This window comes from Candidozyma pseudohaemuli, assembly GCF_003013735.1.
Source record: "Candidozyma pseudohaemuli strain B12108 chromosome Unknown scaffold00001, whole genome shotgun sequence".
NCBI lineage: Eukaryota > Fungi > Ascomycota > Pichiomycetes > Serinales > Metschnikowiaceae > Candidozyma > Candidozyma pseudohaemuli.
Window position 1 is genome coordinate 1,794,683 of NW_020194435.1, and position 27,895 is coordinate 1,822,577.

At 45.4% G+C, this 27,895-nt stretch overlaps 12 protein-coding genes and 1 non-coding gene across 13 annotated transcripts; 6 read left to right on the forward strand and 7 right to left on the reverse strand.

The window, feature by feature from the left end:
- Positions 1–613: 613 nt before the first annotated feature.
- SPC34 (Spc34p) lies at positions 614–1,351 on the forward strand (the record flags this gene model as incomplete). Its single annotated transcript, XM_024856246.1, has 1 exon — positions 614–1,351. The coding sequence occupies one exon, from the start codon at positions 614–616 to the stop codon at positions 1,349–1,351; it is 738 nt and encodes a 245-aa protein (XP_024715845.1).
- A 69-nt stretch (positions 1,352–1,420) lies between these two features.
- RPL30 (60S ribosomal eL30 domain-containing protein) lies at positions 1,421–2,399 on the reverse strand (the record flags this gene model as incomplete). Its single annotated transcript, XM_024856247.1, has 2 exons — positions 1,421–1,735; positions 2,313–2,399. The coding sequence occupies 2 exons, from the start codon at positions 2,397–2,399 to the stop codon at positions 1,421–1,423; spliced, it is 402 nt and encodes a 133-aa protein (XP_024715846.1).
- A 188-nt stretch (positions 2,400–2,587) lies between these two features.
- On the forward strand, positions 2,588–3,058 carry RPL24A (60S ribosomal protein eL24; the record flags this gene model as incomplete). Its single annotated transcript, XM_024856248.1, has 1 exon — positions 2,588–3,058. One exon carries the CDS (start codon positions 2,588–2,590, stop codon positions 3,056–3,058), a length of 471 nt encoding a protein of 156 aa, XP_024715847.1.
- Positions 3,059–3,122: 64 nt separating this feature from the next.
- Positions 3,123–3,770, reverse strand: FGR10 (Fgr10p; the record flags this gene model as incomplete). The annotated part of the gene is made up of 1 exon (XM_024856249.1): positions 3,123–3,770. One exon carries the CDS (start codon positions 3,768–3,770, stop codon positions 3,123–3,125), a length of 648 nt encoding a protein of 215 aa, XP_024715848.1.
- Positions 3,771–4,173: 403 nt separating this feature from the next.
- Positions 4,174–4,247, reverse strand: C7M61_000822. Its single transcript has one exon. It is a non-coding gene; the product is annotated as a tRNA-Ile (tRNA).
- Positions 4,248–5,288: 1,041 nt separating this feature from the next.
- C7M61_000823 (uncharacterized protein) lies at positions 5,289–6,932 on the forward strand (the record flags this gene model as incomplete). Its single annotated transcript, XM_024856250.1, has 1 exon — positions 5,289–6,932. One exon carries the CDS (start codon positions 5,289–5,291, stop codon positions 6,930–6,932), a length of 1,644 nt encoding a protein of 547 aa, XP_024715849.1.
- Positions 6,933–7,442: 510 nt separating this feature from the next.
- C7M61_000824 (uncharacterized protein) lies at positions 7,443–8,813 on the reverse strand (the record flags this gene model as incomplete). The annotated part of the gene is made up of 1 exon (XM_024856251.1): positions 7,443–8,813. The coding sequence occupies one exon, from the start codon at positions 8,811–8,813 to the stop codon at positions 7,443–7,445; it is 1,371 nt and encodes a 456-aa protein (XP_024715850.1).
- Positions 8,814–9,937: 1,124 nt separating this feature from the next.
- On the forward strand, positions 9,938–10,621 carry C7M61_000825 (uncharacterized protein; the record flags this gene model as incomplete). The annotated part of the gene is made up of 1 exon (XM_024856252.1): positions 9,938–10,621. The coding sequence occupies one exon, from the start codon at positions 9,938–9,940 to the stop codon at positions 10,619–10,621; it is 684 nt and encodes a 227-aa protein (XP_024715851.1).
- Positions 10,622–11,207: 586 nt separating this feature from the next.
- On the forward strand, positions 11,208–12,863 carry PDI1 (protein disulfide isomerase; the record flags this gene model as incomplete). Its single annotated transcript, XM_024856253.1, has 1 exon — positions 11,208–12,863. The coding sequence occupies one exon, from the start codon at positions 11,208–11,210 to the stop codon at positions 12,861–12,863; it is 1,656 nt and encodes a 551-aa protein (XP_024715852.1).
- A 41-nt stretch (positions 12,864–12,904) lies between these two features.
- C7M61_000827 (glucose-induced degradation complex subunit) lies at positions 12,905–15,097 on the reverse strand (the record flags this gene model as incomplete). The annotated part of the gene is made up of 1 exon (XM_024856254.1): positions 12,905–15,097. One exon carries the CDS (start codon positions 15,095–15,097, stop codon positions 12,905–12,907), a length of 2,193 nt encoding a protein of 730 aa, XP_024715853.1.
- A 1,810-nt stretch (positions 15,098–16,907) lies between these two features.
- Positions 16,908–19,742, forward strand: ZCF29 (Zcf29p; the record flags this gene model as incomplete). Its single annotated transcript, XM_024856255.1, has 1 exon — positions 16,908–19,742. One exon carries the CDS (start codon positions 16,908–16,910, stop codon positions 19,740–19,742), a length of 2,835 nt encoding a protein of 944 aa, XP_024715854.1.
- Positions 19,743–19,892: 150 nt separating this feature from the next.
- Positions 19,893–20,768, reverse strand: C7M61_000829 (uncharacterized protein; the record flags this gene model as incomplete). The annotated part of the gene is made up of 1 exon (XM_024856256.1): positions 19,893–20,768. The coding sequence occupies one exon, from the start codon at positions 20,766–20,768 to the stop codon at positions 19,893–19,895; it is 876 nt and encodes a 291-aa protein (XP_024715855.1).
- A 280-nt stretch (positions 20,769–21,048) lies between these two features.
- Positions 21,049–27,829, reverse strand: UGT51C1 (Ugt51c1p; the record flags this gene model as incomplete). The annotated part of the gene is made up of 2 exons (XM_024856257.1): positions 21,049–22,421; positions 22,867–27,829. 2 exons carry the CDS (start codon positions 27,827–27,829, stop codon positions 21,049–21,051), a joined length of 6,336 nt encoding a protein of 2,111 aa, XP_024715856.1.
- Positions 27,830–27,895: the final 66 nt, after the last annotated feature.

Below are 27,895 nucleotides of genomic sequence, written 5' to 3' on the forward strand. Positions count from 1 at the left end.
TAGGGAGGATATGCAGGTGACAGAGTTCAACGTATAGGACTAGTTTTCATTTTCTGCCGAAGTAAGCAAAATGAAATCGCTTGTAACTAGTAAGCTGGCTAAAAGAAGTTTTTTACTGGATGCTATAGTTTTTTTTTTTTTTTTTCTCTTTTTCGGCCTTCCTAATTCTCGAAACGCTGCTACCTTTCTGACTTTGCTGTGCGACAGAGGAATGGCTGCAAAATGAGAAATCTCTAAACATAATAAACTAATTTCAAACACGAGAATCTGGAACCATTCATTATCTTAGCGATTTTACTGCAATATTTTGAGTCTAAGATCGCCTTTCGGCAGACTACATCTTCATCAAATTGGGTTAAGGCGATAAAGGCTTGTTACATCAAGTTTACGCAAAGTTACCTAGGTTATGAAAGATTATCAATATGCTTCAACAATATAGCGCTAACAATTTGCCTAATATGACTCATAAACTAAAAGAGTTTCTAGCACAAACACTCAATTCGACGTATCAGTACACTCATATCGTGGATGCCTCGCAAGATCTTTAGCGCACACAGTAGTGTACGAAATTAAAAACAACATTTCATAACAGACTCCAATCTCAAATAACTCCATGGCTCGTCTAGGAGATATCCTTACCTCAATCGAGGCGCTGTGTGATACAATGAATAATCTAAATTTCGAACCTCCGGGCATTTTCACTAACGCTATCATAAACAAACCAGATGTGACTTCCCTAATACGCGACCCATCTGAAGCTGAATCGAGTCTCTATAAAATTAATAAAGGTACTGGTTTGGGGAGCCTGATGCTACGACTGAAGGACGACCAAGGAAATGGAGAAAAGCTTTCCTTTTTACAACCTCAACGAATTGACGGAAAACGTGTTTTTGAAGAGGTTGAAGGTGGATCGTCCGGTGCTGTGGTTAGCGTGCCAAGGTTGGTGAATGTTCCCGACGACGACAAGAAAGAGAATATCGAGGCAATGTCATCACCAACAAAAAAGCGTTTCATGAGCCAGTATAAGCTCATTTCGGCTGATGTGTTGGAGTCTGAAGATTTTGAGCTAATATATGACACTGCGAACGACGTGATACTGAGATACCCCAACATTGTTAATGATTCAAACATCAAGGAAACGATCAAAAGCATAAGGCTTGCGTACGATGAGCTTCTTGAAGAGACTGAGTCTCTTGAGAAAGCAGTGAAGCAGCAAAAGGAACAACTCGGAGCGCAAGGCGACAGCATCTATGAGCTCGAATCTCCAGGTAGAAACGTTGATGAGCTTATCAGAGGGGAAGAGGAGCTCATCGAAGGTCTTGAAAGAGAGCTTGAGGCTGCCAGAACTTGATAATAGGAATATAAGGTAAGGTACTAAGCTACACGTAAAAATATCGAACCAACTATATTACAGGCGTAATTAGATAGCAGACAAAATGTCAGAGTCACCGACGTCCAAGATGGCCATGGTACCGACTCTGAACAATTTACCGCAGACGGTACCCAACTCGTTGTTGCCACCAGCGAAGTAGTAGACCTGGGTCTTAGACAACATAGCGTAGTACTCCAACTCAGACTTTCTCAAGACTGGGGTGTTACCGGCGATGATGATCAACTTGGCCTTACCAGCTCTGAGAGCCTTAACGGTGGACTTGTAGCCCAAAGTGTACTTACCGGACTTCATAACCAAGCCCAACTTGGCGTTGACGTTGTCAGTGTTCTTGTTCTTTGGGGCCTTTTCATGTTAGTAAATAGTTGGTGGGATGTAATAAGCCGAGGGTATATGATGGCGCCAGCGCCAATCAGCCCCTTTTCAGCTCTTTCAAAGAATGATACTGACCATCTCTGTGTATTTAGTGTTTCACTCCGGTCTATTGAAGATAAAGAAGAAAAGCGAGAGAAAACCATCTTGAAAATTTGTGCGCAGAGGGTGGTGCACCGGGAGAGAGCTCGAAATCGCAGTCACTTTGATCACGTGCATAGACGACGCAACAACACCACTTACAATAATCTAACTTGCCCTCGGCCAAAGGAAAGTGTGATGAGCTAGAAGACTCTCAATACGCGTCCATTTATGAATGGCAAGTATTTGAAGGTTTAGAGCTCATGGTGAACTTGGCTGAATCTAGTATTGCCATGACGCACATCCTTTGCTGTCAGCACAAAGCACCATGAGACATTCACACAGCCACTGGAATATACAAATGAACAATTGGTGAGCTTCATGAATTTATAATATCTCAACCAGTCTTCATGCTCGTCAATGGCGGTGGTAGAGCCTCTTGAAGATTCTCTCACGTGACCAGTTTGACCTCAAGAACCTCAAGATTGAACGTAGTGAATCCTGCATCGACCCCCGCGGGCTCCACCAAGTAAAATTTTTCGTTCTCTATTCTCATTCTCTTTTTCACTCAACCATAGACTTGGTACGTACCGATACAGAAATTTGTTATAGTTCAAGTCGGCAGACACCCGTTTGCATTACCCAAACTCAAGAATCCAAAGTCCTAATTGCTGTCAATTTGTGCCTCCAGCAAGAGCTATATCAAAACACAACCACAAAGCTTTATACTAACAGGCCAGAAAAATGAAGATCGAAATCGACTCCTTCTCGGGTTCCAAGATTTACCCAGGTAGAGGTACCTTGTTTGTCAGAGGTGACTCCAAGATTTTCAGATTCCAGTCCTCTAAGTCTGCTTCTTTGTTCCACCAGAGAAAGAACCCAAGAAGAGTTGCTTGGACCGTCTTGTACAGAAGACACCACAAGAAGGGTATCTCTGAGGAGACTTCTAAGAAGAGAACCAGAAGAACTGTCAAGCACCAGAGACCTATTGTCGGTGCTTCTTTGGAGCAGATCAAGGAGAAGAGAAACCAGAAGCCAGCTGAGAGAAAGGCCACCAGAGAGGACAGATTGAAGAAGGCCAAGGAGGCTGCTAAGCTCAGAAAGGCTGAGAGAAAGGAGCAGAACGCCAAGTCCGCTGCTCAGGGTGCTCAGGGTAAGTTCTCTAAGGCCCAGCAGAAGGGTGCTTTCCAGAAGGTCCACGCTACCTCTCGTTAAGTTTAACTCTGTAACTTAAATGCTAATACATACGGTTTCATAAAGACCGACAAGATGTAGATGCTCAAAGTTTGTACTGTCCGCCTACGAAGTGGCCAACTCTAGATTCATCGGGTTGTGTGCTTAGGACAACCTCTCGATTCCCAGCACTATCGATAAACCCAAAGTAAAACGACTCTGTACTGTGGCAGAAAGCCAAAGTCGTTCGCGTTCCCTGCTGAATGATTGCAATGACACCAACGTAGACAATGGCTTCGTGCTTATCACTGAGCCCTGACAACTGAGTCGATTCGCTATGATTAACAATGCTCTGCACCATGACTGCCAGAAAGTCTTGCCATTCATCAGATTGGGCACATCGTAGAAGAAGGTCTGCAACAAATCCTGCCAATCTCATTTTGATGATATCGTCGCCATTACCACTACACAAGCAACTGATACGAATGCTATCATCTCCAGCCACTGCCAAACCGGCCCCATAAACGCCGGCGCAGCTAACTCGTCCAGGAAACTTCAAGAAAGTGCCACCGGAGGATGTAGATAGTGAAAGGTGTCTCTCAAAATGAATAACTCCAACGGTGTCTTGCACTGACTGTGGAGGTGCACCCGGTAGGTTTTTGAATTTGTCGTATAACGATTTAGCAGCAGGCAGAATCAATGTCGAAGCTCCATCTGTTCCATAGCTATCTCTAACATGCTGATAGTTTAACATTGAGGGCTTCAGTAGTCCAAGGCTTTTGGATTTTTGAAATTCCTCATGGATTTTACCCTTTATGTGGAGACACTCCAGTGTGGGGCACTCCTTGTCATCGATCCCAATGAGTGAAAGTGATTCATATTTTTGGTCGTATGAAGTCAACACAGTGCAATCACAGGAAGCATCACCAAATCTGTCAAGAGCAGAGCCATAGCCGGTATTAGTTAAGGGTGACTTCTCGATAACGGAGCTGCATTGGACAAATGAGTTGGTGCGAAGAGCCGCCTTGAGTAGCTTTTTATATCGATCGTTTGAAGACGGAGAGTGGTTGCCGGCGCCAACGTGAGCCACCAAAAAGGACATGTCCCGGGCTAGATACCGGTTGCAGGGATGTTTGAAAGTATTGCAAAAAGGAAAGTGGTCCCTAGCAGGATCGAACTGCTGATCTTGGCGTTATTAGCACCACGCCTTAACCAACTGGGCCAAGGGACCGACTATGGGAGGACGCAAAATTAGGTAATATAAGTCGCGCAAAAAAAAACATAAAAAACCCAGACCTCCCGGTAAAAAACCCAGACACCTCACTGTTTTTACCATTGCTACCGAATCTAACATTTATATAAGAGTATATATAAAAGAGTAGATATATTGTCTAGCAGGTTCTTGAGAAGAGTTTGATTGAAATTTGTCGAAAGCAAGGACCTCGATGTTTTTCGTAGGTGCTCGAAAGTTATCCTGTGAGGACCACAAGGCAAGGAATACGAAACGAGTTTCAATCACTGCTGCTTAATATGTCAGGTGGTTAGAAAACAAGTAAACTAAAAGTGATTGGATATAACTTGCTGGGGCCATGATGGAGTTTTGTGTGTACCAGTCTGACGTATAGCTTAAAATCGAGATCTTCCACCGTTATACCCGCCGTCTCGGTGTTTGGGCCGCTTTCCCTATATCTAAGTTGAATGGGCATGAAGCCAAGGCATTTACTTAAATGTTCTACCTCTAACGGCAAGATGACCTATTTCTCGCGCATATGACGCCCAAAATGCGCCGTTCGTTCATTTATGACCCAAAGTTGCCGGCATGAACTTCAGTCACTTACGGATTTGAAGTCACTCTTCGAATTCCACCGAATTTTATTCGTGAGAAGAAATAAATCATAATAAAACGGGATGTTAAAAGCATTTTATTGCGATAGACTCTAGAGACAAGTCCAACGCAGGCGCTATCTCCTCGCTTCAATATGCAGTCCTTGCGAGCTAACAATACGAGTAATAACCTTTCCACGCACGTTTTGATAGATTAAGTTCATAAGAAGTAAAGGTCAAGAAATCTCCTTTCTATCAAATACCACTCCGAGGGTAGCTAAGAGCCTCGAACACTTTTCCGCTCGATTCCTGAGTTAGGAAATCAAAACACAAAGAGAGGATGACATATCCTGCAGCGCTTTTTATTGATTAATCATTGCCTAAATACTTCCACTGTGCTTCGACTCTCTCTTTTGCTCATTATAGATTCCCATAGATCCCATCCACAATGACGTTTCAGCTACGAAATCCCCATTTAGGTCGAGGCATCTTCAATGATATGAAGGCTCGGGCTAGGGTGTATGTCTCCGATTTCAAAGATGCCTACAACTACAGGGTTATACCCTCCGTGGTTTTCATATTCTTCACCAACATCCTACCGGCTATAGCCTTTGCCCAAGATATGTTCGATAGAACCGACAACGCTTATGGCGTTAATGAGGTGCTCATGAGTTCGGCAATCGCCGGAGTGGTGTTTGGTCTATTTTCCGGTCAACCATTGTGTATCGTGGGTGTAACAGGACCGATCGCTATCTTCAGCTATACGGTTTACGATATCATCAAGGATAGAGGAACTCCGTATTTTCCGTTCATGTGCTGGATTTATCTTTGGTCTATGGTGATGCACTTCATCATCGCAATCCTCAACTGGGTAACGTACTTGAAGATCATTTCAAACTTTTCTTGCGAGGTCTTTGGATTCTTTATCTGTGTCATTTATTGTCAGAAGGCCGTGGCCATATTGAGTAATCAATTCAGCGACATGGGAGCTGCTTCAGGATTCTGTTCGGTGATGATCGCACTTCTCATGGTCATCTTTGGCCTTGGCTCTACAATTTTTGGCTCGACCCTTCACTATTTCAAGGCCCCAATAAGAAAGCTTTTTGTTGACTACGGTGTACCCTTGGCCGTAATCTTCTTCATTGGTTTTATTCATTTTGGTGGCTGGTTGGACAATGTCGATCTTGCTCGTCTACCGACTACTAGAGCATTCCAGCCCACAAACGATAGTGCTGCGCTTGGTAGAGCACATGGCTGGTTTATTCATTTCTGGCCCAACGAACATATATCTGTGGGTGATATGTTTTTGGCTCTACCTTTTGCACTATTGCTTACTTTCTTATTTTACTTCGATCACAACGTCTCGTCATTGATGTGTCAGCTGAAAGAATTCCCTTTGAAAAAACCAGCATCATTCCATTGGGACTTTATGCTCTTAGGATTAACAACTGGAGTTGCTGGCCTCATAGGAATCCCAGCCCCCAACGGATTGATTCCACAAGCACCACTCCACACTGCATCATTAGTCGTGGAGGACTTCAAAACTGGCCAGCCGGTCTCGGTTGTGGAGCAGCGCTTCACCAACACCGCACAAGGAGCTGCAACCTTCGTGTTGATGAGTGGGCCCTTTCTTGTTGTGTTGAATCTCATTCCTCAAGCAATTTTGGCAGGACTCTTCTTCATTATGGGAATCAATGGCTTACATGGCAATATTATTGTCAACAGAATCAGATTCATTTTCTTAGATGAACAGTACATTATTCATGATCCACAATGTCCTGAATACTTCAAGGCCATGCATGCCATTCCGAAGGAAAAGCGTAAATGGTTTTATATTTATCTTGTTTTGCAACTCATTGCAGGAGGTGCTGAAATTGCCATCACATTGACAGAAGGTGCAATCGGTTTCCCGGCCGTATTGGTTTTCTTCGCCTTATGTGCCAAATATGTCTGGCCTTTATTTATACCCAAGGAGGATTTGGAGTATCTTGATGGTGCCGTCGCAGAAGACTTTATTATAAAGAGTCTAGACGTTCATCCCAAGGCACCCGAGGAGAAGTTCAACGAGTTTTCAGATTCGACAACAGCGTGAAATTAATATAGAAACTAAATATAATTATTGACTGCTGACATCACGTATAACATAAACAAAAAGGTTGTCGAAGCAAAAAAAAAGGATGTTTGGAATCTAGACTGGAGGACAGCTAGTTATCAAACGGGGACAGTCAACTAGATGCTAATAAAATTCTTTCAATTTTTTTTCTTTTTTTTTTCTCTTTTCATAAATTTCAACTTGGGTAACAAAACTTGAAAGCATACCGTAGAGGCATACTGCAAGTACCTTTTGAATATAGGATACTAGGCAATTGCTCCACTCTTATATCCGAAGTTGTCCAATTGTAGAAGAATGGCAATGCCAGTCACATTGGTGGAGTGACAGGAACAAACAGATTGCAAATTGCCCTGATGGTCCTTTTATGTACATGCTGAACGAGTCGAGGAGGATGAAATAAATATGCAGAAGGGTGCAAGAACTCTGGCAACTAAAGGAAAGTGTGCTCAGTGGCGAGTGCCGGAAATGGTCTTGAATCAAGAATCAAGCTTACAACTGAACGTTGTCGGGCAACAACCACTGCTCAAAGTTGCTCTTTACTCTCAACTGGACCTCGGTGGCGGTTGCGTTGTTGCTATCCTTGCCATTCAAATATCCAAGCTCAACATTCTTACATCTCTGGACGGCAGCCAAAATGGTCTGGTCCAACAATTCGGCCCTTTGCTCCTCATCAGTGACCTCAAATGCGTTCAGAATACCATTGGTGATGATCTTGACTCTTTTGAAGCTAAGGATCAAGTCCAAATCAATCCAACCTTCGGTACCCATGTTCTTTCTCAAGAAAATATCTCTGAGCAAGTTCTCAAGAGAGAAGTAGTAATCAACCTGTTGAGTCAATGCTTGCAGAGGCTCCTGTTTAGGGCTTATAGGAGGAGGAATCTGAACTGGCATGGGGGCGCCATAAGGCAAGCCTGGGATCATGCCCTGAGGCATAGGATGGTGGGGAATGTGAGGCACAAATGGCATGCCCATAGGGCCACGGTAACCATTTGGGTATGCATTTTGGATGTTACCAGAGCTGTTATTTCTTCTGTACTGGCCGGGGTTGCCTGGTCTGTACTGCCTCTGACCATTGAAGTTGTTGTAGCCCTGGTTGTTTCCGTAAGGATTGTAGTAACCGTTCTGTTGTTGACGGTTTTGCTGGGGAGGTTTGCCGTTCTGGACTGGCGCACCCTGAGGGCTAAACTTTCTGTTAGGTTTCTGGCCCTGTTGACCGGAGGCCTGGGCAGCACCAGTGCTATACCTCTTTCTATCTTGTGAGTAGCCTTGAGCAGTGCCTTCGAGATCGTGACCAGTGACATCTTTTAGAGCCTCTTGATCGAGATCCTCATCGTCCTTCTTCTTCTCAGTCTTGATAGCGTCGTCCTGGGAGGGCGAATCAGACCCAGTTGTCTTCTTACGGTTGGCCTTGTTCTTTCTCTTGGATTTTTGCTGGCCACCAGTACCAACGTTTTGAGATCTAGGCGATGGCAAAACCACTTTGGCATTGATTGGCACCCATTTGTTAGGTTTGATAAACTTGGTGGCAGCCTTGTTGGCAGGCTGAGCCACAGGCAGAAGAACAGGGGCTTTGTCAGGGGTTGGCCACTTGTGTTCATCCACAGCAGTTGAATCACTAGCGGCAGAGGCACCCCAAACAGATTTCGTAGGAACAGGAGCGGGAGCTAAAGACTTCTTTTCTTTCTTTGGAGCGGGAGCGGCCTGCTCTTCCTGAGTGGTAGCATCAGAAGGCTTTTCCGATTCCACAGCGACCACATCGGAGTTGGAGACAGAGGGAGAAGTCGACGAAGTAAGGGAAGTTTCTGAGGCCTGGTCAGGTTTTGGACTGGAGCCATTAGCGGCAACGTTAGCGTATGACATCTTGACCGCCTGATTGGATGATTAATGACGAGATCTGGTCAAGGATTAGGGAAGCCAACAATTAAAGGTGGTTGATTGAAGGTATGCTAGATGACTGCTTTTCCCTATTTTTTGTTCGGTGAGCCTATGAGACCTGTGAAAAAACTGGACTGGCACCTGAATGAAAAAAAAAAAAAAAAAAAAAAAAAAAAATTAAACGCAGTGACAGAAAGTTCGAATGTCGCTGAAAATAACGTGTGCCTGATTGGTGATTTGCACACTAAAAAAACTGTCGAATGGGACAAATCGTTGGGATCGGAGGAAGGTCTTCAGTTGTAAATCAAAATGACCAACTAGGAAACTCTGTGGATGATAGTAGCCGAGGTGAACAGAACGAAAAAAAATTATGGATTTTTCGCACGAACGCCAGACCTAGAGACGGCAGGGAACTCTAAGTCTGGGAAATTCGCCCATGTCGCGCCAGTGACTGCGAAGACGCCGTGGAAGTAAGAGGTATAGAGATTTCTTGTAGCTCTCTGATTTTGGGCCCTGTCGCTGTGTTTATTTATAGCATTGAAGTTCTGCCATTTTCAGCCATACAGGGCTCGTCCAAACAAATGTTTGTAGAAAAAAAAAATTTATTTTTCTATGTGTATGTAATTGTGCTTGTGGGGCAGTCTTGGGCTTTTTTCTTTGCAACCAACTGGAGAGGTTCGCGGCAGTGGATCTTGGGGTAAAGTTACGGCGAAAAGACCCTTCATATTCATATTTGGGTGATGACATTCTCGGGATGCCAAATTTAACGGATCTGAAATATGTTTTTGGAATTCAACAGTTCTCAGCTCAATATTCGTATCTTCCTTTGCCCCGATCCCTCGGCTAAATCTGGGACACCCTCACCAGCCTTTTCGGGGTCCCCCCATTGTGTGCACGTAAAATTACTCCACAAAAAACGTCCATACCCACTCGCTGAGTAGTGACAGGCTTTTTTTCAACTTTACCAGTTCTTTTCTAAGATACCTTAACAGCGAGGTGTGAAAGAGCCAATCCCGTCTTCACACTCACAGCACTCCTACAGCACAGTCTGCAGCATCATCCGACTTCCCCAGGTCTCAAAATAAACACCTTGCTGAAACTGCCTATCGATGTCGATATTCACAAATCCACTTTACAGGCCCGTCCTTGAGGCCGTCAGATCGTCTCGTAATGGTATAGTGTATGGAGGTAAACTAAGGTTCTCCCATGCTTTGGTTATCAACTTGCTATACCGCTCTGGACCCTTGGCCCCTCGTCTCAAGCAGGTCTTGAACGCAACCAAGCAGCACACCATCGTTCTAGCCACTTTTGCCTTCATATACAAAACCTTGGTCAGCTTCTTGAAGCAAGACAAACTCATGGGTGATAATATTGGTCTCATCAAGTTCGTTGCTGGTGCACTTGGTGGATGGGTTGTATATTCGCAGCATTTTGGAGCCTTTAACCCCGGTATCACCCATCAAATCACATTATACTGTTACTCGAGAGTAACTTTGGCGTTGGGTAAGATTCTTTTGGATCTTCTTTTGAATTGTCGCCAGCCAAGCTTGAGAATTAGAGGCGAGGATGTCTTGTGGAAAGATTTGACAGAAACTCAGACCAAGCGCTTTAAGGCAAAGATCTACAACAAATCGTGGAAGTATTTTGCCGTGCTCGTGTGGGCATTCGTCATGTTCATTTACGACTATCACCCACAGTACTTGCAGTCGTCTTTGAGACATTCTATGGCGTACATTTATGATACTGAGATGGACAGCTGGGCAAACTGGACACAGTTCTTTGGACTCACCTAAGACAGCCGCCGATTCTCAACTCCGCAACGGTGTTTACTGTATTTATGAATATACAGAGTACCAACCGATGCAGTTTATGCAATTGATGCCTGGAAAAATTCCGCCCAAAGAACAGTCGGCCGCATCATTGCAACAATATTTCGCCCTCTCTTTAGATTTCAATATATTTATTTTTGGCTTTTATGCTTCGGTCTTGGTCCGTGTCTTTGAGTGGCTGCGAATCTGCGTAATCTGGAGCTATCGGTAAACTGGCCTTGTGTAATATTGCACAACAGACGAAGTTTGCTTGATAAGAAAACCACCTGATTTGACTGAACTGTTCCTTTAAAGGTCGAACTTCGTAAACGATTCACCTACAACACTTCATTTATTATAGAATTCCGAAATACATGGAGCCTTCTTTGCGCTTCTTTGCAGCTCATGAACCTGTAGAGACGCGAAACTCTTGGTCGCGACACGTGACTGGTTGGGCACACGGTGTCAAGAAGGCAGCTGCGAAATATATTTGTAAGATCGCTGTCAAGTGCGTTACTTATCTTTTCCCTTTACATCACTTTTTTTTCTGTGACAACATAACCACCTGAAAATGAAGTTTTGGAAGTTCTCAACTACCGCTGTTGCGGCTTTGCTCGCCTCTGTGTCCATGGTTTCCGCTGGTGGCCCCGCTGATGGACAGGCTGCTGCTGATCCAGACTCCGCTGTCGTCAAGTTGACCGAGAAGGAGTTCAAGGGATTCCTCGAGGAAAACCCTTTGGTGTTGACTGAGTTTTTCGCTCCATGGTGTGGCTACTGTAAGATCTTGGGTCCTGAATTCTCGAAGGCCGCTGACATCTTGAACGAGTCCCACCCTAACATCAAGTTGGCTCAGATCGACTGTACCGAGCAGGAGGACTTGTGTCACAAGCACGAGATCAGAGGTTACCCAACCATGAAGGTTATGAGAGGCCCATTCCAGCAGCCTGACGACTACGACGGTCCTCGTGACGCGGACGGAATTGTCAACTACATGGTGAAGCAGTCGCTTCCTCCTGTGCAGTTGGTCGAGGACGCCGACGCTTTCGTTGCCGCCTCCAAGGCCGAGAACCAGCCATTCATTGTTCAGGTTTTCCCATCTAAGTTGCAGAAGAAGTTCTCCTCTCACAACGAGACCTTCGGTGAGTTGGCCAACGAGAAGAGAAAGTCCATGTCATTCTTCTCTATCGAGGACGACGCCCAGATTGCCAAGCTTGACAAGGCCGTCAGCGCCAAGTTGTCCGGCTTGAAGGAACCAGCCTACTTGGTCATCCACCCTAATGAGTTGGACGATGTCAGAGTCTTCTCCGGTGAAGTGAACAAGAGCTCTTTGGAGGAATTCTCTGTCAACGCCAAGGTTCCATACTTTGGTGACATCAACAGAGACACCTACTTGACCTACATGACCTCCTCTTTGCCATTGGGCTACTACTTCTACTCCCACATTGACGAGAGAGCTGCCGTCGACAAGTTCTTCACCGAGTTGGGTAAGAAGTACGCTGGCAAGATCAATTTTGTTGGTTTGGATGCTTCTCAATACGGCCGTCACGCTGAGATTTTGAACATGAACCCAGAGATTGTTCCATTGTTCGCTATCCAGGATAACTCCAACAGCAGAAAGTACGGTATTGACCAAACCGAGAACCCTAACCCATCCACTGACGACATTAAGAAGTTCGTTGAGGACTTCTTGGCCGGTAAGGTTGAGCCAATCATCAAGTCTGAGCCATTGCCTTCCGAGGAGGAGGTTGCAAGCCAGGCCGTTGTTAAGTTGGTCTCTCACAACTACGAGGACATCCTCAAGGACAACTCCAAGGATGTCTTTGTCAAGTACTACGCCCCATGGTGTGGTCACTGTAAGAAGTTGGCTCCAATCTGGGAAGAGTTGGCTGACATCTATGGTTCCAAGAATGAGGATTCAGATGTTGTCATTGCTCACATCGACCACACCTTGAATGATGTTGACACTCCTATTCCAATTGAGGGTTACCCAACTCTTCTTTTCTACCCAGCCAATGGCGAGGTCGACCCAAAGACGGGTCTCAGAGAACACCGTCTTTACACTGATGGCAGAGACTTGGAAAGCTTGATTGCCTACATTAAGAAGAATGGTTTGGGTGTTGATGGAGAGAAGTTGAGAGCTGAGAAGCAGATCGTCGAAGACGATGGCGAGGAAGAGGAAGTCGTTGAGGAGGCCGCTGAGGAGGCTGCTGAGCACGACGAATTGTAAGATATAGTGCTTTTTTGATGTCTAAATACAAACCCGATAGTTTATGAAGCTTTAGGACCCCAGATCTTGACGAGTTTATCGTCTCCCACTGAACTCCAAAGCATGCCGTAGTCTTTGCCTTGGCCCGCGGGCTTATAGAATCTATTCCAGTCCACGGAATTACAGAGCCCATGGTGTCCCCGAATTCTTGTGACAAGCTGACCGGTTTCCAACTTCCAAATGTAAATATTTCCGTCATCACTACCACTAAGGATCAATTCTTCCTTGTTTTCAGCAACGTTGAGATAACCGAAACACGATCTTACCATGTAGGTTGCCTGGCTTTGACCAACAAACTTCTGCTTCAAAAAGGGCCTTTGATATTGTTCCAAGGGAGATATATCCCAAAGCTGTAGTTCTTCAGGGGCTATGCTCAATAACATATATTTGAAATCAGCGGACACGGTGCATGATGTCAATCTGCCATTGAGACTTAGCGAAGCAATGCGAGAAGTGGTTGCAGCAGGATCGAAAAGATCCGGTATTTTATAGAAGAATACCTGCTTATCATTGTTTGCAGTTATGAGCACTTTCCCGTTTGCTGTAATAGCAAAGTCGTTGATACGGTGAAACTGTTGCAGAGACGTATCGGAATTTTTTTCATCGCCTCCAGAAGCAGCATTAGCGGTCGTATCATTCCCCGTGGCGGATGATCCAGAGATGTCAGGGTCTGAGCGAATGTAACTCCCCGTAATTCCAGATAAGTTCTGTGCTGATGGCTGAGTGGATTCCTCGTCAAGGACTGCCAGCCATTCGTCCGCATCACTGTAAAAGTCGAGCACCTCAGTTCCTTCGACCGTAAACACTTTGAGAACTTTATCAGGAGATCCCACGATGAAATGTGGGGTGGCACTTTTCTTGTATGGCAAGAATTCACATGGCCATGTACGCATGCGCTCGCCAAGTGTGAAGCAACAAAGAAGCGAAGTGAGTTTGGTGTCGTCCATGGATCTAGTGATTCTCTTGCTTTGAGTGATGTTCTCCACATGCCAGACTCTGATTACAGTGTCAAGACAGCAAGTGACGATGTATCTCTCATGAGGCTCCCAACAGAAGTAGATAATTCCCTTCTTTTTATCTAGAGCAGGCTTGTGAGTCCCGCTGGCGAAGACACTTTCTTGGTCCTCGGCGTTAGCGTCCAATTCTGCAATCTGAGCAAACCCATTTTGAACGTCATAGATATTGCAGGTCCCATCTAGAGAGCCTGTAGCTAAGAAGCGACCCAGAGGGGAAAACTTAGTGAACCAGACTTCATCCGTATGATCTGTTAAAGTATGAAGTAAATGGATTGGGAGGTCGTCTCTGCTTACGTCATTGAGCGGCGAGGGTAGAACCATTGAAATTGGTAAGTTATCTGTGAAGTAGGGCTCCGTGCGAGGAGGCAAGTAATAAAGTGATCTCAGCAAATTGTGTAAAGTAGCACTGCGGATCAAGCTGTCAAGGCAATTGGGGGGAATGTCATGATAGCTCCATTGGGCAGAGGAGCGGGATTTATCGTTGGATCCAGCCGACAATATGGTGTGAAGGAAGTGGGAGAGTACGTTTCTCAAGCGATTGAGGAATGCCGAGGGCTCGAGAGCAAGGCGTGCTTGCGAGGCATGAGATTCCGTCAATGCGACCTTGGGATCAAAAAGCTGAGCTTCTAAGTCTTCTGGTGAGGGAGTCTGTAACACCAATGCAAGAAGGAGAGACGCTTCCTTCTCACGAGACAAGAACGATGCGATATTGGGAGCCTCGGCACTTGCGGCGGTCAAATCCACGGAATTGTAGGCGTTTGTCACTTCATTCTGCAAGAGCTTTATTAGCGATTCTGGAGTATCTTGCAATTGACCGAACGACTTGAGAACGATCTTTTCCAAGAATGCAAAGCGGTGTACCAAGTAGACGCACAAGGCCTTTTGGGAAGCAGACAACTGAAGATGGGAATTGGCAAAATCAAACTCATCGTGGCAGCTATCAAAAGCACGAATTGCGCCTTCGTAGTCACCATCACTGACCAATTCGGTAAGCGAAGACAGAATGCCCTGGGATTTGGGGTGTGAGTAGTCGCCAGCAACAGACTTGCCCCACAGGTCGGACGTGGACGAGGAATCGTTGTTTGCAGCCAACCGCTTGGCTAGCATGTCTGCCACAGGCGCATGACCCAAGTCTTCCAAGGTCTTGCGGATGAGCTGGAGCTGGAAGTCGTGAGACATGCTTAATGGAGGAGAGAGGAAAGAGTGTAGAGAAGAATATGGGGGAGAGTGAGCCCGCACCCGTGCCTCAGGCCACCACCAAACGATGCATGGAAAAACGAAAAGGTGTGTGGAAGCATCGACAACGGGCGGAGCCGACCTCTTGTGGTTAATGAAAAGAAAAGGGGGGTAGTTCCAGAAACACGGTAGATATCAGATCCTCCACAAGATAAGGCCCCCATGATAAAAATAGACCGCCACGGCACCCACCGCAAATGCACCTCAGTGGTAATACGCAGAGAGGTGAGCGAAATGGGTGACTGGGAATGAATCCAGCCAATGTTCCCACAGGACCCTTTGGTGGTATTTGTCAGACAAGCCACAGGACGAAAGGAACGATAAGAGGCAGCCGGCGGGATTTATTTTTACTCTTTGTTTGTTAGACGCAGCGATGCAGCCGTCTCCACGAGGGGAGCCGTTTTGTGTAAGAAAGCAGCCATGTTTGCAACGGCGTTTTCACCATGTGCCCTGAGCCATACTTCTAGCTTTTCGCAAGGCTTTGGCGGATGGGGTAACAGAGTTGACGAGCCGGGCAGCTGCATGTTCGACAAGGCCCATTCTAAGCCAGAATCATAGACTTACGAATTGCAAAAGTTGTCAATGTTGCAAAAAGCGAATTGCCAAAAAGGCCCTGTCAAAGTTAACAAGAGCCGCTCAGATAACGGCCCGCTGAAAGAGGAAGCCGCGCGGCGTGAGCGGCTCTCCAAAATATCTGAAGGAATTCTCGCAGGCGGTGGCAAAGTGAAATAGGAAAGCCTAGCTGGAGTGCGGGCCCAGGCTTGCCAAACAAACCTACCGTGCGTTGGCGGTACAGGCTTGGGAGGCCTCATTCTATTTACGAGCTGGCCCCTCTCGTCGAGTCAACAAAGGAGATCGTCACATCAGGCCTGGGAAAAAAAGAAAAACCCGTCTCCGAAAGTGGCAGACGTGATGACATCGGAGCCGCTATCGGACTCAGAGAAGACTATTGTAATACGCTTTAGCCTATTCCTAGGGTGTGGTTTCATGGATCTTGCGAGATCTGGATTGGCGCGGCACAGGTGGACAATCTGGACGTCTGCGAAACCCTTTAGGGTGCATTTTTTTTCCCACGTTCCGGTACCAGCACGGCAGCCAAAAAAGTAAAAGTCTCACGCCATCAGACCCCGAGCCCGCATGGATACAGTGCGTTAGTTCGCGAGATCCACTGGGGCTGGGAGGCTTGGGACCCAGGAAAGCCGCTCTGCGGTGCGCTTACCTAAGCAGCGTCGTAGACAGACCAAAAGCATTGTTACGGGCCCGAGCTCGGTGAGTCATCATCCAGAAAAGAAAGGAAAACACAGGGGGTGACTACGTTTTGGATTGGTCAATCGCTTCGCCTCCTCTCAGCACAAGCTTTCGTAATTGTCTCCTACAGCCTCCGTCTGCATCAAAAGCGCACACTGGAAGCATCCTCGATGGTGTAAGGTCCGCGCAGGCAGGCTGCAAAGAACACTGACCTATCCACCAACGGCCAAGAACCATTGTGATTCCCACGCTAGGGGATGCCTGGATGCCCGGCTGCATGCTTCAATATTTACGCTGACCTGCCTCAATTGCCTCTCGGAGCCTCAGTGGCTCGGAGGGCTGAATATTCCAAAGAGCGCCGTGCCGCTCTTTCGTCATGCCCCCCGGCGAGTACTTATTCAGACCATCTGGGTCCTGCGTGAGCAAGACCCATATTAGCGCGCTGATTTCTGCCTCCATACGGCCTCTTCCCTCCATCTTTCATCTACCCCAGGCTTCCTCCCCAATGCCCCAACGGCGCCTGAGACACTCGTCCGTTTGCACTTTTTGCAAACGGCGCAAGACAAAGTGTGATAAGGGCAATCCTTGCAGCACCTGCATCAAATACAACAACCCCCATTGCGAGTACGATGGGCCTCCACCTGTCAAGCGCTCTTCGGAGACTTACGCCGAAACCATCATGAATGGCTTCTACAAGAACAATAGGCCCGGCTTGCAACAGACTCGCTCGGCTTCCAACAACCATAACCTGCTGGACGAGCTGCTGTACTTCTCAGAGGCTCCCGCCAACGCGCCAGCTGATGTCCACACAGAATTGGAAATGCTCAAGCGCAAGATCTCCATACTAGAGAACTCCGTGAAACTTTCGAAAACAAGCGATTCTTCTCAAATTTGGAGCGGGGGCCTCAACGACCTATCGTACTTGGTCGGTTACCACCCATACGCCTCCGAGACAGAGGAGTTCTCCTTCCACGACCGCTACGTGCCTTTCTTCAACCATTGCGTTGGCCTGCCTCGTCACTATGGTCCGCTCAGCTGGATTGCGTTGATTAAAATTGACAATGCCATCAACGGCATGTTGGCGTACCAGCACAGAAACGTGCAGATGAAGCGTCAATTCTTGAAGGAACAGGAGCAAGGTGAGATGCAACCGTCTGATAAGCTTTTTAAGGAGAAGATCTTTAAAAGTGACGCGTTCAATGACATGTCTCTTAAAGATTCCCTACGCTCCACTCCGGAAGACAGGCTGCGCATCAGACTGAAGATCAATGACAGAGCAAAAGCCGTAGGGCTCACATACTACGAGGGTGGTATTGACTCTTCTTTGCAATTGCTTGATAAGATCGAACTCATTCTACCCACGAGAAAGGTGATTTGGCTCTTGCTTGATAGATTCTTTGACCGTGTGGTACTCTTTTTCCCGTTTGTTGATGAATTTGACTTCCTCGAACACATGGAACGCATCCTAGGCCCCAGAAGTTATACACATGAAAAAATTGAAAAAGTCAACGTCGACAAAAAGACAGATTTTCCTCAGCTAGGTATGCTTCTTATTTTTCTCCGGTTTGCCTACTTGACTTTGTTCTCCAATATTGAAACAGAGAACGACGCCAAATTCAACTCGAATTGCCCCACGCCAGAAGCTCAAACCGAAAAGTACTTGATGCATAACCCTATTGACATTGATATTCTTGAAATTGCCGAGTCCTGCTTGCATCAATTCAGCTTCTTGCGTTACTGTACCCTCCCAATCTTGCAATTGGCCTTGTACATCAAGCTATATTACATGTATTCGCCCGAGAACGGAGAAGTCCCGGAAGACTCCCATTCACAATCCTTCACAGCCTTGTTGATTAACATGGCCATCAGTTTGGGTATGCATCGCGATCCAGATCATTTTGACCAGCCCGTGAGAGACGAACGTACCAATAATCTCTGCCGCAAAATTTGGAACTACTTAATTGTATTCGACTTGAACGGCGCTATCGCCAATGGAACTCCGATATGCATATCGAAGGGTCTGTTTGACACTAAGCCACCATACCACAAACCGGGCAACGAGAATCTCAGGAATATGGAGTCCGAATTGGCCGTCATCGAGGCATTCTCAAGAGTTGAACTCGCCTATGAGCCATTGATTAACACGGTTCAGGCTATCGTCAATGTGCAACCAATTCCAATGTCGCAACTTACAAACAGGTTGAATGACATGGAAGTCGACTTTATCAAGGATTTGACCAATGTCAGCTTAAATTTGAATCTGGAATGCTCACTTGCTGAAAGAAGAGCTAACGCAATGAGGACCAAGATATACTTCCAGGCAAACTTCTTCTTCCTTGGAGTGAACTTCCATTTTTTCAACTACTACGAGAGCAAGAATAATTTTGATTTAGCCTACTTCTACTTGAAAAAGGTGATAGTGGTAGCTGTCTACAACATGATGCCGTTTTATGAAAACTATGTCGAGAAAAGCAGTTCATATTTTGAGGGCACAACTGATCTCGCAATCACTCCGGGTTTCCAGTCTCTTGTACACAAGTGCTTGATTGTCATTCTGTCAATTATGGCCAGAGCAAGATTTTCTGTACTTTTCTTCGAGAGTCTTCCTACCCACAATAGCAGTTTAATGACCGATCCTGATTATAAACTCCGATATGAACTCATTCAAACAACCTACAACTTGGCTTTCAAATGCTTGCGAGTCATCACTGATACATTGACAAAATTGAGTAGTAGATACTACTACAGTTGGAGATGTGTAAAGGCTCAGAATGCCTTAAGACAAACTTTCAATGGCACCGATTTTTACCTCAATTGGTGTAAAGGTAAGGAGTGTTATTCCAAGTTCTCAAATGATATGCTTGAAGATCTCAATAAGATCTTGCAAGGATCACTAGATCGTGTGACCACTACTAAGGACCAAGATATGGAGCCATCAGTCGAGCAGCTGGAGCCTCAAGTTATGAGTGGATCGACTGTCAACTCAGACTACAGCGCTCAGACGGCTCCTGATGCGATTCCGTCATCCAACGGTTTTGTAACCAGAAACCCTTCGGTTGGACCTGAAGATAACATGAACATGCCATATCAATCGCAAGAAATTGACAATCTTTGGATGCAGATGATGACCGAAAAACCTCAAAGAAGCAGCCGCAATCTCTTTGGTCGTACACCGCCATCAATGGATATTGACTATGGTTTGGGTACATTTGATCACCTTATATTCGAGAACTGGGAAACTACAAACGATCCAATGGAAATGAATGGTGATAATGGACCCGAGAGTATGAACTTTCTTGACTCGCAAAATCTTGAAGAGATCATCAGGCTGGTTCCGTGAGATCTCAATGAAGAGATCTACTCAATAATTATATTTATTATTTGACGCTTTTACGATTACGCCCAGTTTTATAAATGCATGCCGTTATGAGAAGATCCTCATAGTCTATTTGTAGTGGGCAACTTTGTACATAGTTAATTATTTTTCCACTTAGTTCTCCCATTTGTAGATTCCATTTGGAAGTTTTGTGATAAGCCCAGTATCTTTGCCTCTACTGTATAAGACGGATAATATGTCCTGATGTTGAAGGATCAGTTGAAGCACTTCTGGGTGAACATTCTTGGTGAACATTAAAGATACATCATTGCCGTTTTCTTCGCTGTTTTCAAGTTCATCACGGTATGGCACTTCGTACATACTGGTGATTCTTTCATACTCATTAGGTTCGATCTTAGGAATCTTATTCATGTGAAGGAGACTCCAGTATTCGTAGAATTCATGTGGCTCTAAGGATGGATCTTTGGCAAGAGGCCTCAAGTCAGAGTTGTGTGGAATGTGTCCTGATAATACATCATAATTGCACCGGAATTTTGCGAGAGATTGGATATCTCTATTCAGTGAAACCTTAATTGATGCATCAGAAAATACTCTCGATATTAGCACGCTGACATCTCTTCCGTACTTTAACTGTTTTGGTGTGGGATATGAAGCAGAAGCAGTGAAATATGTTTCAGTGTGGATGGACTGTTTGACTGGTTTGTGCTCTTTGAATTTCAAATAACGGTAGATGTAGTTGTTGTGAAAAAAGTCATCCTTACTCAAATGTAGGTCGCAATAGCTTCTGTTTGTAGAGTCAAATGTAAGCTTAGAGTCACCTTTGGTCAATTGGATCCAGAATGATGCACCCTTTGCTTCTTGTAGAAGTTCGTCTAATCCATTGAAATCGGTAGCCTCATAGTAGAAGGATGCTCTGAGTAAAGGAATTAGGTCAACTGATTGTGACTTGACAGTAATACTGACGGTGGATACTGTTTCATTTCCAGTGATACCATGGGTGGGATTGTTGACCTTTGCAAATTTAAGCATACGATGGAAGCCTTGTAACGATCTTACTCGATGCTGCTGGTGTGCAGTGCGATGAGTATCTTGCAGTACTAGTAATAACCTCAACCCCACAAAACTAAAGAGTATCGATCAATTGACTGTACAATTTTTTAATTTTTTCTTTTAAAATAAAAACGTTATTTGTTTTGTGCTACACTGCAAAGTCTTCTTGTTTCTTTATTGAGAACATAATGTATATGTCATTTACGTAGTTTCGCAACATTGGAGTGTATTTGATTCTAAATGCTAAATAATTGGGAGATTACCAATTGGTGATATTCTTTTCTGCTTCTCCAAAAACGGATTCACCTTCATTGTCAACAGACACCACATGATCAGCCCAGTTTTCGAACACCTCCACCTTTCCGGCAGCATCATCGAAGTATTCCGGAAGCTGATTGTTTAAAAACTCGCGGCAGTATTTATCAATGATTTCAAAGTCGAGAAGAAAAGCATCGTGGCCTTCTGGTGAGTCCAACCTTTTCAAGGTATTTTGAGGGATATGTGCACCCAAGAGCTGTTGTTCGCCGTAGGTGAAGAGACCATCTGATTGAATGCCAATGATTAGATGTGGCGCCAGTAAAGTTTCCAAGTACTTAGGCAACGGATCATTTTCTCCATCATCTGCCTCAATTTTCCCTCTTGTAATATCATGTGTGTCGAGCTTCCTGCTGATTGAGATATAGCAATTGGCATCGAAACGCTTGACAAACTTGTCTCCTTGATATCTCAAATAAGACTGTGCGGTAAAGTATGTTTGAGGCTTGTCAGAAGCTAACGAGGTGCTGGAGGAAGATCTCGATCTACGAGATCCTTCATTATGAATGAGCCAGTTCTCCTCGTCCTTATTCTTTGGTAATCTAATGTCGTCTTTAGGCGGCTCCCGAGCCTGTTGTGAAGGCAACTTGCGGCCAAATCTTGTTTCGAAAGAGTTCCTGGACCTATAGGTGAGTAGCGCAGCCATTCTTGCGGCACTAAGTCCACCATCTGGTTTCGACCCCTTTGGATTTTCAAAGTAGTACCCGTCGTCGTAGAAAGGATCACTGAAAATACACTGCCTTTGAGTCTCATTCCATGAAATACACCAGGCACTAGCTCTTGCTGCAGTGGCAAGAGCAATCACAGTTTTCACGTAGCCCGTGCCGTTATACGTTGAAGAATATTCAAGCGCAGCCATGCCACCCATTGACCCACCAATGACGCATGCAATCTTTTCCACTCCCAAGGAGTCTAAAATAAGCTTTTGAATGCCGAGATCGTCTTTCACAGTAACCAAGGGGAAAAGCGGTCCATAAGGCTTTCCTGTGGCTTTCTCAATAGTTACCGGTGAACAAGAGCCATATGGTGACCCTAAGAAGTTGATGCAAATGATGAAAAATCTAGAGGGATCAAACGTAAGACCAGTACCTAGAAGTGGCCCCCACCAATCTTGAACATCCGACGATCCTGTGAGTGCATGGTTGATTAGCAAGACGTTGTCTTTATCCTTGTTGAGTCTACCCCAGGTTTTATAAGCAACCGGGAAATTGAAGAGAGTCTCTCCACATTCTAGCTCATATTCTGGAATTTCAACAATTGTTTGTCCTGGAACCATGGCAGCATATGAATTTGTCTTCCGGTGTTCCTCCGTGACATCTTTGAAGATCGAATTTTTCATGTTGCAGATTCAAGATATAGCTGTGTGTTGATGAGCTTTTTGGTTCAGGGCTATTGCAAGATTGCAACAGAGCTCTATTGGTTGTGGAGTGCAGCCAGAAATCTGCAATCTGAGGTTAAACGATTTATATCTGGTAAAATACTATGAATCACCTTTTGGCATGAACCCAGACAATGTATTCCTGTATTACTCACCTTGTACTATTTCACGTGACTTACCTTTGACGTATTCTGCCGTATAATCAAGACTACTTTTTCAGGTTACAGGTCAAGTACGCGAATTTGTATGTTTTCGTCAATTTCGTGATAGGGCTTTCTTGGTTAAATGCCTCTTTGTCTCGTCATAACTATATATGTATCTTTAAAAAGTGATCCACAGTTGGCACCTAAGATTTCGCAGCCGCTGTATTGTTCCCCGACTTACGGCTGGTCAAGGTGTCTTTGATTTTCTCCGCCTTGTTGCCAATAGTACATGCTGCATCATCTAGCGCACTTTTCACAGTTTCAGACTCTTCATCGCTGTACTCGTCCACTTCGTCACTCTCGTCGCTTAGATTACTGTCATCATCTTCGTCAGATGAGCCGTCTTCATCATGCATGAAGTAGTCTTCCTCTGCGATGTTAGGTGTCTGTGCTCCAGATCTATCGTCTCTGCGGGCTTCGGTGTTGTATCTGATGGTAAGCATCAAGGACTTCGAATAAGCAAGTTCGGAATAAATTGCATCAATTGCAGTGAGAACTCCTGTTTCATGCTCCATGGAGTGAGCAACAGCTTTCGCCTTCTCCAAATACTTTGATTCTCTAGTAATCAGCTTGAGAGCCTTTGTGAGCGACTTGGCATTCAATGTCTTTAGTGAGAGACCAACCCCCAAATCTTCTACTCGCGAAGCGTAGAAGAATTGATCACCAAAGAAGGGCTTGATGATAGTAGGCGTACCACTTCTTAAAGTGGCTCCTGTTGTTCCCGATCCACCGTGATGCACTGCAGCATCAACCTTTGGGAAGAGCCAGTCGTGAGGAACAGGTCCACAATCGTAAATCAGAGGAGGAAGTTCCACTTCAATCTCTCCTTTATCTTTACTCAATCGATCAGACCAACCCTTGTTCAAGATACATCTCACCCCCAGGTTTTCAACAGCCTCGATAACTGCCTTAGTCAAACTTTTAGCGTCATTGACAACAATTGATCCAAACCCAATGTAAACAATCTTTTGCTTGTTTTTCTCCGCACCGTCGATGAAGTCCACTAATTCTTGGGGAGGTTTGTAGGAAGAATCTCCCTCGTCCAAAAACCAGTATCCCGTGACCTTCACCCACTCAGGGAAATCCACTGATGGTGGGAACATCGATGGTGAAATGTTGTAAAGGAATGGAACCTTGTATTGCTGCATTTTGGCCAAACTTGTTTTTGCGAGGCCCAACTTCTCGACTCTCCACTTGTTCACTTGACTCGAAATACCTTTCCAGAACACATTTTCAAACATGACATGGGTCAAAAGATTATACGAGCCTCCTCGTTTGGAATCTGGGACAATGAAGGCGTGTGGGTATGCCTTTGTACGAGTCCAAGGCATTGTGAAAGCTCTCATGTAGGCAATGCCCAAAGCTTCTGCAATATGAAGACCACCCATAGCCGAGGGACTCTCAATAAGAAGATCTGCCCCTTGACATGCTTCCCAACTTGTGTCGAGCAATTCAGTGATCCAATTGCGGAACTTAGAGCTTGCTTCTTTGATGAAACCAACAGACATCGAGCCATGAGTCACCATTAAGGACATGAGTTCCGCTGGGTTTCCCGCTATCTCCTTGAATTTCAAGTTATGTTTTTCAATCCACTCTTTGAATTCAGAATGAGTCGCAATTGTCACAGTATGGCCTTCCTTCAAGAGCCCCTTGCCCAAGGCGATGTATGGCTGAACATCTCCTCTAGATCCAATGGTCAACAAGGTAATGTTGTAAGACTTTGCAGGCTTGACTTCAGTGAAGTAAAACAAGGAGTCTTCGAAAATAAGCGGGAACTCAATTCCAGACGCTGTACTTATTCTATCTTCCAAATGCCTGAGTCTCGCGATTCTAACTCTAGCCCTCGCTAGCGCAATATCATGCTCTCGCAGTTGGTTCTTTGTAAGCCTTTCAAGGGGTTCTTTTTGCAGTGCATCTCTATATTGACCAGCGTGGCCCCATTCGTGAGCTTTTGGTGCCCAAGACTCATCACCATGTATTATCTCAAGCTGGTTCAATACCATGTGTGAGCAATCATCACGGCTTTTTTGAGAACCAAACTCCATAATTAATGACTCCATTCCCAGCATTGTGATTCGAAGACCTGAATATTTGAAGCCCCCCTCACTCGCACAGGTCTCGACGTCCTTGAGTGGTAAAATCATCTTAGTCGATATACCTGGAATCAATGATCGGAAACATAGCTTGTCACTTCCAAGGTAAAGCTTACCGTAGACAGGGATTGAGCGTTTCAAATGACAATAATAAGTCGCTATTAATCTGCTCTCAGAATTGAGCGAGAAATGCTTCCTAAATCGCTTCTCACTAACGTCTCTTTCCTCGGAATTTGTGACGAAGAACTTGTCGTCATCATCAAACCTGACGTAATGATCTGGATTTGCTGACCAGACACCACCCATGCTAGACACAGTCTTGATCTTCTTCTTAAGGGACCCAAATTTACTTTTCTTGTTACTCTCATCCTTATGCTTCGCTCCACTGCCATCATCAGGATCAGAAAAGCTATCGGTGAAATCCTTATACGATTCCGTCATCGAGAGCTCACCCACGCTATGCGAGTAAGGTCTCTTTCTCGACTGATTGATGGCAATCAATCGTTGTTCAACATCGTTAAAATTTCTCTTGGTCGTGATCATGTTCAACTTGAGATTTTTCAAAGTACTGAGTGAGAATGGTTTGGGGAACTGGAGAATCACACCATCATCCAGAATGGGGTTCATCTCTGGAGGCACCTTGTCGGCATTTCCCCACACAGATGAGATGGTTGGTGGGGTTCTAAGACTCGAGGTACTGCTTTGTTCCGAATCATGTCTCGAGAAGACTTGCTTGTTGATCCCAAGGAGCCTTGCCATGCTTCGAATACGTTCGTTACCTTCCGAAGCTGAAATTTCTTCATCGGAAGCGAAACTGGAATGCGACTGCTCGTTCATCCTATGCTGAATGATATGCTCATTAACCTTAGCAACCCTATCGACAAGTGAAACACCGGACGCAAATTCAGGCTGAAGTGTCGTGAAAACTGTGGATCGCAGTTCTTCATCGGAGGTGTCATCATGAAACACCTTTTTAGCTCTGCGTTTCATACGTTGATTTAAATTGAGAGTATGCTTTTGGGCCTGGAACTCCTCATGCAAGCGGGTGAACATGTCAACAAAATCTTTTCCCATGTGAAACAACACAAAATGAACGGTTTCATAAGGCGATGGCTTTGCATTGTTGATCTTACGCATGAACTTGGAACCTTGCTGTTCATGAGGCGAAAGATACTTCACCGAAAATGAAACAGGCGTTTCGTTATCCTCAGAAGCGTCTCCCCCCGAGTCCGCCAAGACAAAGTTCTTTTGGAATTCAACGACTTGATCAAATGGAATTTTGTGCAACACTTCCCTGCGGGCATTACAATTATGAAGTTGAAAAATGGCCTTAGTGATACTGTTGTACCAGTGACGTGCCGCAAACAAGCTTCCGGTTTGGAACCGATAAGTCTTTTCGGTACAAACGACCTTGAACCAAACCCCGGTTGACATTTCCTCGGTGGCCTCCTCTAAATCAGCCTCGTTGATACTTGAGGTCTCTGACTCGGGCTGGGAAGTGGGCATGCTGCTGTTGTTTGAAAGGTAGAATGAGTCGCGAGCACTGGAGATTCTGCTTCTTGGAGAGGCCAACCCGTCAGAGGTTCCGCCAGGCGGACTAGTTGGGTTTGGAGGCTCCTTCGAGAGCTCACAGTAAAGCGCATTGCGGAGATCAACAACCTTATCAGGGAAATACATATCAGTGGGAGATGTGTAGAGACTCAATGTCTCAGGCCTGAGCACTGCCCAAAACCTATGCGTGTTTGACAAAAGAAGACCCTCGCCGACCTTCATTCCAAGCGTTCCTTGAAAGAGGGTCAAATCTGGATTTTCCTGTTGATTAGGATTGTGATCTGTAGTACCCGGTAGTAATGAATAGAAGCAAAAAGCGTCTCTCGTAAGGAATGCATGACCTTGTAAAAGCACATCCTTAATAAGCCATGCATCGAAATTAGCGTGAAATGTATCTGTGCTGTCCAAGTCAAAGGCATCTTGTGTCCTTGTACCTAGAAGCCATGTCAACCTCTGCCTGGCGTTTTTCTCTGACTCGGTGTCTGCTGATTTCTTGTCTTTAAACTTGATCAAGACCACTTCCCTAAGCGGTGTGATGTTCATGTTTTCCATTACAGAATGTTGCCATGCCGACCACTCTTCTTTGGGTGGGATATTGAACGAAGAGTCGGCCACCTCAGGCCCAAGAGTACCATCCACAGGGACCTCTGGGTCCAAACCAGCCTCGAAGGCCTCATTGGAGTCTTTGGAAGGGGTATCAAGAGTGAGCACATGATCGAGGACAAGCGGGTTATTGGCACTTGGGGTTGCACCGCTTACCATATCCTCACATTCTGCATCCGTTTGTGTGGGAGCTGCTGTTTGCAGCATTGTGCTTGATGCTGTCGGCAGGGTCGTGGTTCCTGAGGTCTTTGTAGGCACATGTGTGCTGGACAGTGTTTTCGTAGGTGAGGCTGTTTTCTCTGGAGATTGAGACTTTGATGGTTTAGCCTCTTCAAGCTTGTACTTCGAGTCAACGTCGGACTCCGGCTTTTCGTCCTCGGACTCATCTTCGGACTCACTGCTGCTAAGCATCGAGTATCCAATGAGGCGACCTCCCTTGTGATCGAGCCAGCTCGGATTGGAAATGTCGCCGATAAGATTTTTCAAGTTCTTGAGAGATCCAACACCAGCATACACGTTTGCCATGGTCAATGTGTTAAGAAACAGATTGGAGGCGTGGTCTTCACCCAATGGCTGGGCAGCATCGTAATTGTCCTCGTCATCTTCAATTGGGATATCCCTCTTCTTCAGCTCGTCTCTACCATCTTCTGCATCAATGAACTTATCTGGATCGGCCAGTGCATCGCTGCTGTCGCCATCTGGAAAATGACCTCCATTGATGTACGCCAATGATGACTGAAGTGGTGGGATCACAGCTCCAGATATCTTGCGGTATAAAGGGAGGTAATTTTGGAGATATTCATGCTTCTCTTCTATGCCAAGTTTCGAGAGCTTCTCTTCAAGGCCCAACTTGGAAAGGACTTTTCGCTCACGGCGAGCTTTGGAGTCCTTAGGCATGAGGCTTCAGATAAAAAAGGGAGAGTTGCAATTATAAATGGAGTGATGCTGTGATTCTATATGTCA